At 45.4% G+C, this 15,097-nt stretch overlaps 1 protein-coding gene across 5 annotated transcripts in view; it reads left to right on the forward strand.

The window, feature by feature from the left end:
* The window catches only part of ADAT1 (adenosine deaminase tRNA specific 1), a 28,373-nt gene that overhangs the window by 84 nt on the left and 13,192 nt on the right, over positions 1-15,097 (forward strand). For 3 of the 5 annotated variants that reach the window (XR_003903598.1, XM_029924479.1, XM_029924481.1), the window contains exons 2-8: positions 3,289-3,477; positions 3,778-3,846; positions 4,921-4,975; positions 5,378-5,508; positions 8,679-9,276; positions 11,107-11,252; positions 12,711-12,810. Coding sequence is in view for 4 of the 5 variants with exons in the window: in XM_029924479.1 (XP_029780339.1) it covers positions 3,309-3,477; positions 3,778-3,846; positions 4,921-4,975; positions 5,378-5,508; positions 8,679-9,276; positions 11,107-11,252; positions 12,711-12,810 (1,268 nt within the window). In the remaining variant the exon portion in view is untranslated. Of the gene's footprint in view, positions 1-3,288; positions 3,478-3,777; positions 3,847-4,920; positions 4,976-5,377; positions 5,509-8,678; positions 9,277-11,106; positions 11,253-12,710; positions 14,285-15,097 lie in introns of those variants that run through there. The other 2 variants (XM_029924480.1, XM_029924482.1) reach the window with 2 other exon arrangements.

The raw sequence follows: 15,097 nt of genomic DNA on the forward strand, positions 1-15,097 counted from the left end.
ATGGCGGGGTAGAGGGCGCGCAAGTGTGGGGGGCCCCAAGCCTGCTGGGTGAGCTGCCCTCGGTCTGATTTCCCCAGCCCATGTTGGGTCCGAACCGATTGTGAGGATCGTGTTTCCTGGGGCGTGCATCACGGTTTCCCGGAAGTGCCAATGTCCGCTGCGGGTGGGCGTGGGGTGTGTGAGCCCTCGCGGGGCGTCCACACCGCAAGAGGGGTTAGGCGCGCGTCTTCTCTCTGCTTCTCAGGTCTAGAACTCCCGTAACTTGCAAAATGGGTGCCACCCGGTTCTAGAGCTAATCGAGGAGGGAGGGGGCCTAAGACGGAAGCCTTTTCTCCCCTGGCAGCCGACCTGCTTTAACTTTTCTTGGATAATTCTTTTTTTTTTAATAGGATTTTTTGTTGTTGTTGAGGGGGAGAGAGGGGGGACACAATGTGAAACAGGCCCCAGGCTCTGAGCTGTCAGCACAGAGCCTGATGCGGGGCTTGAACCCAAAACCTGTGAGATCATGACCTCAGCTGAAGTCGAATGCCTAACCGACAGAGCCACCCAGGCGCTCCTCTTGGAGAATTCTTAACGCTACTTGCAACCGTTAGAATGTGCGATCTTGTAGGCAAAGAAATGCCTGTTTAACTGAGCTATTGTTTCTTCTGAAGTTACTCAAGATATAGGAGAATATATTTGAATTTTATGGACCAAGTTTAGCAAAACATTTATTTCAACTGCTATGCATGCTCTTCTGTACAACCTCGTGAATGAGATGATGCTACAGTTCTGGGCTGCTTCGTCTTAGGGAGTCGATGTTACTTCTGGCAAGTTCTTTCTTCTCTGGCTATTATAGTTGGTGGTATGTGCCTCTTGTTTAATATCAGGTTGATGCCTTGTGATGCCCATTACCCCCCCCATTTCCCCCAATCCCTTAAATGAAAGGGGGAAAGTCCCTTCCAAATGGAGGATTCTAGGGTCTCCCATGCTTTTCTTTTGCTTAGGAACATACACAACATCCTGGTTCCCTGACTTAAAAGGCACAAGTTATGTCAGACTCTGCCGGATAAATTGTTTTAAATCATTGTGGTCTGATTTACCATGATTTTTTAATGCAGCAGCAGGCCTCCACATTATAACTCTTAAAAGATAAACAAGCATATTAAAACTTTTTAAAGAGTTTAATGGGGTATAAATCAGTTCCAGTTAGAACCAAACCAGAAATGATTAGGAGCACTCTGCAGATCAGACTAGAAGAGAGACATAATAAAGTGCAACAAGAAAGGAAAGTATTTGATTGGGTATATTTTATAGCCTAGGTGGCTGTTTGTGATTGGTTTTCTTTAGCATTTTGCTTTTGTAACCTAGAAGCATATACAGGCTTAGAGCAGGGTTTGCTTACATAGGCCACCATGGCTTTAAAGCCACATCAATCTAATAGCCGCCTTGTTTAATTGGACCTAATGCAGGGGGCTCATAATTTTCAGACGTTTCATGCGTTGGGACTCAAATAAACCTTTTTTTTTTAATGGTTAGCTATATCCGTCACCATATGATCTCATTTTCTACTAAGAAGCTTTTCATGTGTTTGAGTCTATTTTTTTAATATATTTTTAATGTTTTTTTTACTTATTTTTGAGAGAGAGAGACATAGCGTGAGCAGGGGTAGGTCAGAGAGAGAGGAAGACACAGAATCAGAAGCAGGCTCCAGGCTCCAAGCTGTCAGCACAGAGCCCGACATGGAGCTTGAACCCATGAACCGTGAGATCATGACGTGAGCTGAAGTCAGATGCTTAACTGATGGAGCCACCCAGGCACCCCTGTTTGAGTCTAAATGGGATCATTGAGTGAGCACAGAGTCAAGAGGAGAAGAGTATTTTATAGCAAAGTAGCCTCTCAAATCTAATCAGCTCAATGATTTTTTTTATTCATGGCTTTACATTGCTATTACAGCAGTGCGCCCCAAGGAGCTTAGGACAGATCATTTAGGAACATGAAATGTTCCTTTTTGGAATACTAATCACAGTTAACATTAATTATATATTGTAGCAATTGCTTTTTAAATTTTTTTTAATGTTTATTTATTATTGAGAGAGTGACAGAGTGAGAGAAGGGGAGGGGCAGAGAGAGAGGGAGACACAGAATCCAAAGCAGACTCCAGGCTCTGAGCCATTAACATAGAGCCCAACATGGGGCTCCGACTCACAAACTGCAAGATCATGACCTGAGCCCAAGTTGAATGCCAATGGACTGGGCCACCCAGGCACCCCAGCAATTGGTTTTTATAAAAATCAATCCTCAAAATAGCCCATAGATTAAATGCTACTGTTATCCCTATTTTAACAGATAGACACAGAGAGGTTAAGTCATCTACCCAGTATCACACAATTGGTAGCAAAGCTAGGGTTAGAACCCAGGAAGGCCAACTCTAAAGTCCACACTCTAGCGCATACTCCTACAAGAACACTTGACTGGGTGAGAAAGCTCTGGGGTTTGTCACTCCTCCCCTCTGCCTCATGAAACATTCTGGGAGAAATTACAGAGTTGTTTTCTTGATGGGGGCATCAGTGGAGATTTACTAGAGGGAGGTAGAGTCATTCTGCTGGGGCGTGGGGAGAAGGCAGAGAAAAGAAAAAACATCTGAGAAAGGGTGGAAAAGAACATCTGCCCCGAAAGATGAACCTTGCATGGTTACTCTGCCCAAAGCCGCTAACGTCTGCAGTACTTTACGTGCAAATGAAATATTCTACTTTCCGAACCAAAGTTGGAGTAGTGAGACTGCTTCCCTCTCATATGCTTTTATTTTATTTTGAGTGGTAGGTTCAGATTCATAGATTCAGGTCATTTATCCAACATTTTAAAAAAACAGCTTTAAGAAATAGAGTGTCTTCTGGGGCTGGTGGGATTTGGGATTCTTTGATCTTTCCTTAAAAATGAAAAGGGTAGGGGCACCTGGGTGGCTCAGTTGGTTAAGTGCTCCACTCTTGACTTTGACTCAGGCCATGAGCTCAAGTTCCTGAGTTCAAGCCTATTTCAGGCTCTGCGCTGGGAGTGCAGAGCCTGCTTGGGGTTCTCTCTCTCCTCCTCTGTCTGCCCCTCCACTGGTGTGCGCACACGCTCTCTCAATAAATAAACTTTTAAAAAGATGAAAAAGGTACAGGGACGTAGTAAAAGAACGTGACCTGTAGAGTTATAGAGAGAGACAATGCGGTTGAGTCGCCCTGAACGCCTATTGAAGCACCCAGACAAGTTGTAGCATCTTGTATTGGTTCTCCTGTACTTCTGATGCCTGTGGTTTTCCATCAGGCTTAGCGCTAACTCAGACCATGTGGACCGCAGACGAGATTGCGCGGCTGTGTTACGAGCACTACCGGACCAGGCTGCCCAAGCAGGGGAAGCCTGAGCCCAACCGTGAGTGGACGTTACTAGCAGCCGTGGTGAAGCTGCAGCCTGCCGCCGACCAGGCCTGCGACGGGGCTAGCAAACCGGCAGCGGGTGAGACAGACCTTCCCACCTCCGAATGGTCCCTCTCCTGTCAGAGATGGTACACTTGTTCCTGGCTGTGCGGGGACAGACCCGCTGGGTCAGCTGCAGTGTGGAATGCTCCCCTGCCCTCCACCAGGTGCTGCGGTCCTCCGGGTGGTGGGAGACGGCCATGCCGGAACCACAGCCCTCGGCTGGTTCAGCCTGTAGGAATGCTCTAGAGGAACGTGCACACGCGAGACCCGAGAACGGAGGCGGGGGGACCATTCACATCACGAGAGCTCACTTAATGATTCGTTCTTTTCCCCTCAGTGACAAAGGAAGTTGTCTCGATGGGAACAGGAACGAAGTGCATAGGCCAGTCCAAAATGAGGAAGAGCGGTAAGCCCCAGGGGATATGGAAACTGCTGTCCATGTTGTCCTCTCCTCTTCTCAGCAAAGGGGTCATAGTGCTGAGGTGGCTGACCTTTATGTTCCCACCGTCACTCCAGATGAAAGGACAGAACTCATTTTTTTTAAGTTTATTTATTTTGAGAGAGAGAAAGAAAAAGTGTACACATGAGTTGGGGAGGAGCAGGGGGAGAGAGAGACTCCCAAGCAGGCTCCACCCAGTCAGCACAGAGCCCTATGCAGGGCTCGATCTCATGAACCGTGAGATCATGACCTAAGCCAAAATCAAGAGTCAGCCGCTTAACTGGCTGAGCCACCCAGGCGCCCCATAGCATGGAGATAAATTGTGAAGGCAAAGGCCTCCAGGACCATGCTTTCTGAGTAGATTGAAAGTTGGCCCATATGTTCACGCTCAAACCAAAAGTTCCCCAGACTCAGCTGCTCTGCGTTATGTCTGAAGCCTCCACAAGCAATCAAAAGGAGATCTGGGCACCAACAAGAATATGGAAATCCCTTAGAGATCTGGCATCTCCACCTTCTGCTTCCAGTTAGCAGATTCCATCTCAGGCTTGCTTTCCCCAATTTCGCAGCCTTGATCCTGTGTTCCAGGACCATTATGGATTGGATTTGATGAAGTTATATCACCATAAGAACAAGCGTGATACCAGAGTACAAAAGACTTGCCCTCCAGTCTTCCTATAAATCAGTAGTTCTTGCCTATGGGGAGATTTTGCCCCCCAGAGGACATTTGGCAATGGCTGGAGATATTTTCAGTTGTCACAGAAAGGGGACAAGCCAGGAGTAGAGGCCAGGAGTGCTGCTAAACATCCTGCATTTCCACAGGACAGACCACCACAACAAAGAATTTTTTTAACCAAAAATAGACAGTAGTGCTGAGTTGAGGAAACCCTGCATTGCCATTAATCATTGTAATACTTTCTGACAAAGTCCTCAAGGAGCTGTGTGGCCATCCTGACTGCTGGGGGAACCGCTGTGTTCTACTTCTAGGAAACAGGGCCTCTCCAGGTTCCATATGTCTTCACTAGTGTCCTGTCTTTGCCACAGGAGACATCCTCAATGATAGCCATGCTGAGGTCATAGCCAGAAGGAGTTTCCAAAGGTAAAGCCACCTTCCCAGGCAATCTGATTCAGCCTACCATGGGGGTTCCAGAATTTGCATTTCTATTAAGCTCTCGGGTAATACTGACCATGTCAGTCTATGAACTACACTTTTGAATGACCTAGGTTTGTGAAAACCCAGATCTAGGCCCACCCCCTAGAGATTCCGATTCAGTAGGTTCAGATTGCATTTCTAACAAATTCCAGATGATGCTGATCCTGCTGGTACAAGGGCCACATTTTGAGAATCACTGGTCTAGATCATTCTCGTAATTTTAGATTCCAGTGCCAGTCCCATTGGTCTGCAGTAGCTCTTTCTTTCTTAGAAAATCTCCCAGCCAGAATCTTTCCCTTTACCACAATGATTGGTTGTTCATTTGAATAACATCTTGCACCCTATTAGGTACCTTCTCCATCAGCTCCATTTGGCGGCCTCCCTGAAGCAGGATAGCATTTTTGTCCCTGGAACTCAGAGAGGGCTGTGGAAACTCAGACCAGGCCTCTCGTTTGTGTTTTTCTCCAGCCATACACCCTGTAAGTATCTTCAAGCCTTTAGACGATGTTACATTGTCTATTTCTTTATGTTTGTCTTATCCATTGATGTGTTTCTCAAAAAAAGCTCTTCAGGCTGAAGTGTAGCTACAGCCGGTGGATAGTGCCTTTTCCTGAACGGGCCACTATGCCTGATCCCTTCTCTACCAAGGAAAGGCATTTCAGTTCTCAGTTCCCAATCAGGATTGTGAAGCTTAAGACTCCACAAGGTCTGAAACCAGCAATAGGGGTTAGAAATCCAAAGCCTTGAGTTCTATAGAGATTTATGCTGAAACTCATTCTATTCATTCATTCGTTCATTCATTCAAGAAATATGTCCTACTACTTGTCACGTACAGTGTGACACACTGGGTATACAGCCGTGAGTAAGATGGCCCCTGGCTTCGCCTCATAGAGCCTTTTAGGGAATGTGGACAGACCTGATTAAGTTAAATTTTGATGAGTTATAAGGGGATGTTCAGGTGCTGTGTTTGTATTAGGCAGGAAAACCAGACATAGCCTAGGGGTGGGCACTCCTTTTTTGTCTGAAAGTTGAGTATTTCTACCCTTTGCAGACAAGAAATTCAGGGATGGTAGTAAAATTTTCTTAACCTAAAATCTTTGAAATAAGAATATAATATTGTTTTCTGTGTGTTTAAAACTAACAGCGTGCATTTAGATCAGATACGAGTACTAATTCTAAAGAAACAGAATAGGTGCCAAGATTTGGTCATAATTCAAATCAAAAATATAATATAGCTTAAGAAAGAATGAGTCTATCATAAAAGAATTGGTTGAGTCAAAGACCAGAAAAATGACATGCAGAGTGAGGTAGGCAGGCCTCACCCACGCTTTCTTGTTAGCAGTGGATGGCCTGGTCCAGGAACCAAAGGATGTGTCCTAACTCAGTGCTTCTCAAACAATAATATGCATATGAATCACCCACGGGTCTTAATTTAATAAAAGATTTTTTAACATTTATTTATTTTGGAGAAACAGAGTGCAAGCAGGGGAGGGACAGAGAGAGACACAGAATCTGACGCAGGCTCAGAGCCCGATGCAGGGCTCAAACCCACAAACTGTGAGATCATGACCCGAGCCAAAGTTGGATGCTTAACCGACTGAGCCACCCAGGCGCCCCATCCATGGATCTTAACACGTGGATTGACATTCATTAGTTCTGAGATGAAGCCTGAGGGTCTGCATTTCTAAACAGATCCCCACCATGCAAGTGGTGTTGGCCTGTGGACCACACTTTGAGTAGCCAGGGCTTGGCTGATCCAGGGGCAGGTGTAGCCTTATTGTGGAGAGAGAAGCGTCTGCAGATCACAGCTAGCCTGACCGCCTAATCAGACCACATAAATCAGTGGTCCACAGGCTAGCCTGTGGCCATCCGGGAAACATCAGGACTCTAATGAGTTTTTCAGGAAGCTAATTTCTTTCCATGTGAAGTTTATGAGATTTTTATTTTATTTTTAATAGTGGTGATTAGGACTTTTAAAGATCTTAATTGATGGAATACAAAGTAATCTATTGATCTTAAAATCTTTTGGAAATGTTACTGGTCTGTGAAATCAAGATCTAGAACCATTGGTCTAACTGTCCTGGCTCACAGGTCATCTTTTCAAATGTGATGTCCACCCACGCATGGTATGTCTGCAGGAGGAAAGAACACTACCTGGAGAATGTGACTATCCGGCTCCCTTGGCATTTATGCCTCATTGCTAATTGATAATTTGGTGCCTGGGTTAGCTACTCCCAGCCCTTACTTGTGAGTTTGATTAGCATGAGTCAGCCTCTCGAGTTCAGGCATCCGTGCAGATCAAATCTCGGCGCTTTCTGAGTGGGAGGTGGGCCCCAGTCTGTTCTCCAAAGTCACTGTCAACTTGTGAGGCTGCTGGAAGCCTGCCAGCCAGCCTTTCTGGCAACACACCCACGTCTACCTCTCTTGCCGTTCCCACTCTCAGCTTTAAAGACTACAAATGTGTTATTTACATGCTTGAGGAGAACCACATGCATTAGGTTAGTGTTTGAAGAAGTAGCTCCTTTCTCACAGGGAAGCTGTGCTTTTAACTAGCCTCTGATTTTCTTCACTTCTCTTTCGGCACAGAGTTAGGTCAGAAATCTGTAACCCAGCACAGGGAAGTGCCAGCTATGAAATTCACTGCAGAGTCTGTACTGTGAGGACATGCACACAAATCTCCGAGGTGGGGAAATTGTGAACATTTTTGCCAAATGTATTTAACCATAAATCAACCTCCCACTTCGGTTTCCCGTCTTAGGGGATAACATCCCACAAAATGTGCTCGGAAACTGTGCTCATTGTAAACCGGGGTTCTCAACGCAGGCTGACTTCGCTTCTCAGGGGACAATTAGCAACATCTGGAGACATTTTTGATGGTCTGACTGGGAGATGCTATTGGTAGCTAGTAGGTGGAGACCAAGGAGCTGCTAAGCATGTAATGGGAAGGAGGGCCCCACAGCAACGAATTAGCTGATCCTAAATGTCAGTGGTGTGGAAGTTGACAAACCATCATCTAAACTAGTGTTTTCAGAACTTCCTGGGTTGAGAATTACTTGGGATCTTTGTGTAAAGTATTCAGTTTTCCAGATCCCTCCCACCCCAGCATTTCTAACTTACTGGGTGTTGGTAGGATAGGGCCACAGAGGATTCTTACTCAGGAAGTTTGGGCAAATCTTCCTATTTGATCTTTAGTGAGCTGGAAAATAGAATTAAACTCCATTTAAGACAGTGGTTCCCGGTGGGGCTCCTGGGTGGCTCAGTCAGTTAAGCTTCCAACTCGTGATTTCAGCTCAGGTCATGATTCCTGGGTCATGGGATCGAGCTTGGGCTCTGTGCTGAATGTGGAGCCTGCTTAAGATTCTCTCTCTGTCTCCCTCTGCCCATCTCCCCTATTCTCTCTCGTTAAAGAAAGAAAATCTAAAAATGAAAGAGACAGTGGCTCTTAAACATGAGCCTACATCAGAATGACCTGGAGAGCTTGTGAAAACATTCATCACTGGGTACCACCTCCATAGTTTCCAATTCAGCAAGTCCACTGTGGTTCCCAAGAATTTGCAGTTCTCACAAGTTCCTAGGGGATGTTGATATGGCTGGCCTGGGGGCCTCACTTTGAGAACCACTGGTTTTTAAGCGGTTCCTTCTCTTGCAGGTGGGGATGCCTCCATCATTCCAATGCTTGAGTTTGAAGATCAGCCCTGCTGTCCCATCAGTAGATGCTGGGCCAGTAAACCATCAGAAGCCACCACTGGTAACCCAGAAACTTCTGAAGATGAAAAGAAATGTGAAGACCTGAGTGGTCCTGTGACCAAAAGGTTGAGGCTTGAGATTCCTGATGGTGTGGCTCACTGTCAGAGTTTGGAGAATCAGGAATGTGGTCCAGTTCCACCAACTGTCAACAGCTCTAATCTTACCACACAGGAACTGACCACTGTCACCGGAATGGCCCCCAGTGGTGCCAAAGTGGTGGATATTTATAGAACTGGAGCCAAATGCGTGCCTGGAGAAGCTGGAGACTCGGGAAAGCCTGGTGCAGCATATCACCAGGTGGGGCTGCTGCGGGTGAAGCCAGGCCGGGGAGATAGGACCTGCTCCATGTCCTGCAGTGACAAGTTGGCACGGTGGAATGTCCTCGGATGCCAGGGGGCACTGTTGATGCACCTTCTAGAAGAGCCTGTCTACTTGTCAGCCGTGGTCATTGGGAGGTGCCCGTACAGCCAGGAGGCCATGCAGAGAGCTCTGACTGGGAGGTGAGAGGGCAGGGAGGGAGGGCTCAAGTGGAACAGTCTTTCTGAGAAACGGTCTGGGAGTATGTCCAGAGAGCCTTCAGGACATCCGTACGGAGGCACCTCGGTGGCTCAGTCAGTTGAGCGTCCCGTGCTTGATTTCAGCTCAAGTCATGATCTCACGGTTCCTAGGATCAAGCCCCATGTCGGGCTCTGCACTGACAGCATGGAGCAGCATGGAACCTGCTTGGGATTCTTTCTCCCTCTCTCTGCCCGCCCCCAACTCATGCGTACATTTTCTCTCTCTCAAAATAAATAAAAACTTAAAAATCCATACATTTTGTTCCAGTGGTTCCATTGCTAGGAGTTTGTCCTAAGGAAATAATTAAGTGCTCAAACATTTAACTTTATGTGCACTTTTTTTTTTAAAGTAGAATCCATACCCAGCACAGAGCCCCAATGTGGGCTTGAATTCACAACCCTAAGATCAAGACCAAGAGCTGAGATCAAGAGTGGGACACTTAAACAAGTAAACCATCCAGGCACCCCACGTAGTCGTATTTTAAAAAGAAAAGGAAACCAGTGAAGTGGCTAGCAATAGATTTTTGTTAAAACTAATACTGATGAATATTTGACTTAGAAATATTCATGATGTTCAAAGAGCAAGTTAAAAGATACAATAAGTTCATTTTGGTCATTTTTTTAAGTTTATTTATTTATTTTGAGAGAGAGAGAGAGAAAGAGAGAGAGCATGCATAAGCAGGGGAGGGGCAGAGAGAGAATCCCAAGCAGGCTCCACGCTGTCAGCACAGAGCCCTACTCAGGGCTCAAACCCACAAACTGTGAGATCATGACCTGAGCCAAAATCCAGAGTTGGACGCTTCACCAACTGAGCCACCCAGACGCCCCCTCCCCGCCCCGGAATTTTATACTTTAAATGGATGAATAATATTTTTTAATCTAATTTAATTTTACAGAAATCATGCTTGAGGTAGGGAAAGGGGCAGAGGGAGAGAATCCAAAGGAGACTCCATGCTTGGCGCATGACCCTGGGATCATGACCTGAGCCGAAATCAAGAGTCTGACACCCAACCGACTGAGCCACCCAGGTGCCCCCTAAGATTTTTTTTTTTTTAAGCAACCCAGGGGCGCCTGAATGGCCTAGTCAGTTAGGTGTCAGACTCTTGATTTCTGCTCAGGCCATGATATCACGGTTCATGAGTTCGAGTCCCACATCAGGCTCTGCACTAACAGCATGGAATCTGCTGGGATTCTCTCCCTCCCTCTCTCTCTGCCCCTCCACCACTCATGTTCACATGCATGCACACCCCCTCTCAAAGAAATATATAAACTTAAAAAAGGCAACTCTAGGCACTATGTGCAAGATATTTTCTGAGTTTCTCATGCTTTCCCTAATCTGAGACCTTAAAGTTGCTGTCTGCTCAGTTCCAAAGCAGCGTCATGTTGGCATATAGATTGTGTGAAAGATACAAGAGGAAAAAACGGAAGCTTTTATATTGTAGGATAGTTTTGGTTTCTGGTGTGTTTGAAGGCTTCCCTAGGAAGCAGAGGCCACAAGCTAATACTTCTATTTAAGGTTTTCAAATCTTTCAAAACCAGTACCGGGAGTAGAGTTTGGAGTCGCTCACGTCACTGAGGGGTGGTGACTCAGTTCATTGTTTTCACTTCAGAGTGATGGGAAGGGACCTTCCTCCAGCCGTGAGGTTCATATGACCTAGATTCTGTTCTGTTACACCCTCTCATTGAGACTTGGGGGTGACGTGGTCCACAGTCCTCCACGCTCTCTTCCTCGAACACACAGCCTCAACCAAATGCATTTTCCCTCACATTCAGGTGTCAGAACGTCTCAGCTTTACCCAAAGGCTTTGGAGTTCAAGAAGTGACGATACGACAGTCGGGTTTACTGTTTGAGCAGAGCCGCAGTGCAGTGCAGGCAAAAAGGGCTGACAGCCCAGGCCGGTTTGTCCCTTGTGGTGCAGGTAAGGTATCCTGGTTCCCCGTACCTGGAGTGACTTTTCCCCAGACCGTGGGATGGCCTGGGAGGGCCTGTGTCCACCCAGCCCAGGAAGATAGTTTGTTACCTGAGTGGTCAACAGTGCGGGCTTGGGAGACACCCTCATGCTCTCCGTGACCCTGGGCAACTTACTTATCCTGTCTTAGCCTCAAGTTCTTCATGCTCAGATAAGAATATCATTTCTTAAACAAGGAATGCAATTTAAAATGGGCAGAAGACATGAATAGACATTTCTCTAAAGAAGGCATCTAGATGGCCAACAGACACTTGAAAAAGATGCTCAACATCATTTGTCATTAGGGAAATGCAAATCAAAACAACAGTGAGCTATCACCTCAAGCCTGTCAGAATGGCTAAAATCAAAGACACAAGAAACAGGTGTTGGCGAGGATGTGGCGAATAAGGAACCACCTTGCCCTGTTGTTAGTGGGAATGCAAACTGGTGCAGCCATTGTGGAAAACAGTACGGAGGTTTCTCAAAAAACTAAATATAGGGGCACCTGGGTGGTTCATTCAGTTAAGCATCTGACTTCAGCTCAGGTCGTGATCTCACGGTTTGTGAGTTCGAGCCCCGCATCAGGCTCTCTGCTGTCAGCGTGGAGCCCACTTCAGAGCCTCTCTCTCCCTCTGCCTCTGTCTCTCTCCCTCTCAAAAATAAAGAAACATTAAAAAAAGAGATTTAAAAAAATTTAAATAAATCCAGTAATCACACTACTGGGTATTTACCCAAAAGTACAAAAACACTAATGTTTATTGCAGCATTATCAACAATATCCAAATCATGGAAACAGCCCAGGTGTCCATTGGCAGATTAATGGGTAAAGAAGAGGTGGTGTATATATACAATGGTATAGTACTCAGTCATAAAAGAAAATGAAATCTTGCTGTTTTCAACAGCATGGATAGAGCTAGAGAGTATTATGCTAAGTGAATAAATCAGAGAAAGACAAATACCATGTGATCTCACTCATGTGGAATTAAGAAGCAAAAGACAAAGGGGAAAAAGAGACAAGCCAAAAATGACTCTTAACTATAGAGTTCACTGACAGTTACCAAAGGGCGGGGGCGTGAGGGAGGATGGGAAAATAGATGATGGGATTACGGAATGAAAGAAAAATCTCTCATTCTTATTAGGGCTGTTATGAGGATTAAATGAGAGATTCTATTTCATGCATTTACTGTATGTCCAACATATGATGAGTGCTTAATGTTTATTAGATTTTATAATGATAATGATGATGATGAATCACAAACCACTTTATACACCATATTCTGGAGGCCATCCATCAGTGGCAGCCTTAGACTCTGATGTCATACCCAACTCTCATGAATCTGCAGAGGCAGGGAAATATTTTTGTTAAAACACTCTTGACGGTCACAGGAAACTGAACTGTCGTAATTTCAGAATCTTGTCTTTTCACAGCCATCAGCTGGAGTGCAGTTCCTGAGCAGCCTCTGGATGTCACTGCCAATGGCTTCCCACAGGGAACAACAAAGAAAGGAATCAGGTGCCTTCAGGCCAGGTACAGCATCTTGGGCAGAAGGAGATGGTGGCTGTGCAGTCATGTGTTACCACTATCTAATTCCAGAAGTTTCATTCACCCCAAAAAGAAAGCCTGCACCCTTTGGCTATCATTCCCCATGCTCTTCTCCAGCTCCATGAATCTCCTTTACGTCTCTATGGATTTGTCTGGTCTGGACTTTTCGCTACATGAAATCATACAATATATGACTTATTTTACTTAGCCCAAGTTTTCAAGGCTCATCCATGTTGTAACGTGTGTCATCCCTCCTTCATGGTAACATTTATCATCAGTCCTTCATGCCGATATTCCATGGTCTGGATCTGACCACTTTTTGTTTCTCCATTCTTCCATCAGTGGACATTTGGGTTATTTCACTTTGGGGCTGTGGGAATAATGCTGCTGCGAACATTTATAGAATCTTTTAGGTGGACATATGTTTTCAATTCTCTTGGGTATACCTTGGAATAGAATTGCTGGGTCATATGGTAACCTTGGGAGTTTTGTGGGGGGGGTTTTAGGCTTTTGCTTTTTTGAGGAACTGTCAAACTGTTTTCTGCAGCAGCTGCCCTATTTTATACTCCTACTAGCAATGTATGGGTTTCAATTATCCTATATCCTTTACAACACTCGTTATTGTCTTTTTTTTCTCAGCTTAAGAAATAAAAATTTATTGAGAATTCCTGGGATGGTGGTTATAGCCTCACACCCTGGAGGGAGGAACCAACACTGTAGGAAATCACTCAGAAATCAGACTGTCCCAGCACCTCTGGCCAACAAGGGAGGAGCAAAATCATTCCCCCCAAAATTAGTCAGGTTTTGTTCAGCCAAGAAGGGCTGGGAGGCCAGATGCAGAAGGGACCATCACATGATACTGGGGAATTTGATGGGGCGTGGCCCCCGAACTGGCTTCTCAAAAACCAGGGGAGAAACAGATCCATATCTCTGGCGGTGGAGTTCCTGGGCACCAGGCTCATTTCTTACCCTTGATGAGCCTGTCACTGCCTCGGAAACCATCCATCCTGTAGGTTCAGGACAAGGTTGTCAGCAGTGAGATAGATATGGTTCTGTGATGTGGCAGTCGTCTTGGAGACGTTCTGGGCTGCCCAGATCTTGCGCAGTTTGATATAGCCAGGGTTTTTGTTCAGGGCTTCTCCAAATTGAGCAGGTTGGGGTTAAGGGTTCACATAGGTCCAGTTTTGGTTTCAACCCATGGCCCCACCCTTCCTACTCCAGCCCTTCTCTGGGCTGTCAGATCCAAGGTTGCTCTCAGAGAGCTCATGCCTAGTCCCACTTTGGTCCCCACCTGAAGTACTATCTTGTTGTGATCTTGCTGTGCATTTCCCTAATAACTATTTGAGCTTCTTTTGATGTTAAGCATCTTATCATGTACTTATTAGCCCTTTGTATATCTTCTTTGGAGAATATCTATTCTGATCCTTTGCCTGTTTTTTAACTTGGTTTTATCTTTTTATTGTTGAGTTTCAAGATTTCTTTATATATTCTGGATACTAGTCCTTTGTCACAGATGTATTTGAACATATTTTTCTGCAATTCTGTGGGTTGTCTTCACTTTTTGTAAGTGTCCTTTAAAACATGGAAGTTTTAAAATTTGATGAAGGCCATTTTATCTGTTTTTTTCATGGGTGGTTTTTGTGCTTTTAGCGTCAAAGGTAAGAAACCATTGCTTGATTCAATGTCACAAAGATTTGCTTTGTTTTCTTCTCATAGTTTTAGCTCTTAGGTTGATGACTTTGATCCCTGTTGAGTTAATCTTTCTATAAGGTGTGAGGTAGGGGTCCAGCCTCATTCTTTTGCATGAGGATATCCAATTGTCCTGCCACCATTTATTTTGGAAAAACTGTTCTTTCCCCTGGAAATTTTTGAAAAGAACACTTCCCTGGGCTTTACAGGGATTCTGGTTTCATAGGTCAAGCTTGGAAGCCAAAAATCATTCTTGAAGCTCCACAGTGATTGGACTGGCAGAAAGGTAACCATGAAAGCCGACTTTTTGTCTTCATATTGGCTTCTACTGAATGTAGAACATGTGGTCTGCTAGACATGAAACTCCTGTGCGGTTCATACATCTGCCTTGCTGAGTTTTCTTCTTCTAAATCCTCAGCAGATCCCACTCTGCTTTTCCCTCCCAGTGAGCCACTATAGTCTTCAGTGGCCTGTGGGAGGGGCGGGCTGCAGGGAAATGGCCTCTCCACCAAAGGCATTTTCATCTCAGATGGACTGAGCTGCCACTGAGTGACTGTGGTAGGATTTCCACCATTTACAGGTA

The sequence above is a fragment of the Suricata suricatta genome, chromosome 16 (assembly GCF_006229205.1).
Source record: "Suricata suricatta isolate VVHF042 chromosome 16, meerkat_22Aug2017_6uvM2_HiC, whole genome shotgun sequence".
Classification (NCBI taxonomy): domain Eukaryota; kingdom Metazoa; phylum Chordata; class Mammalia; order Carnivora; family Herpestidae; genus Suricata; species Suricata suricatta.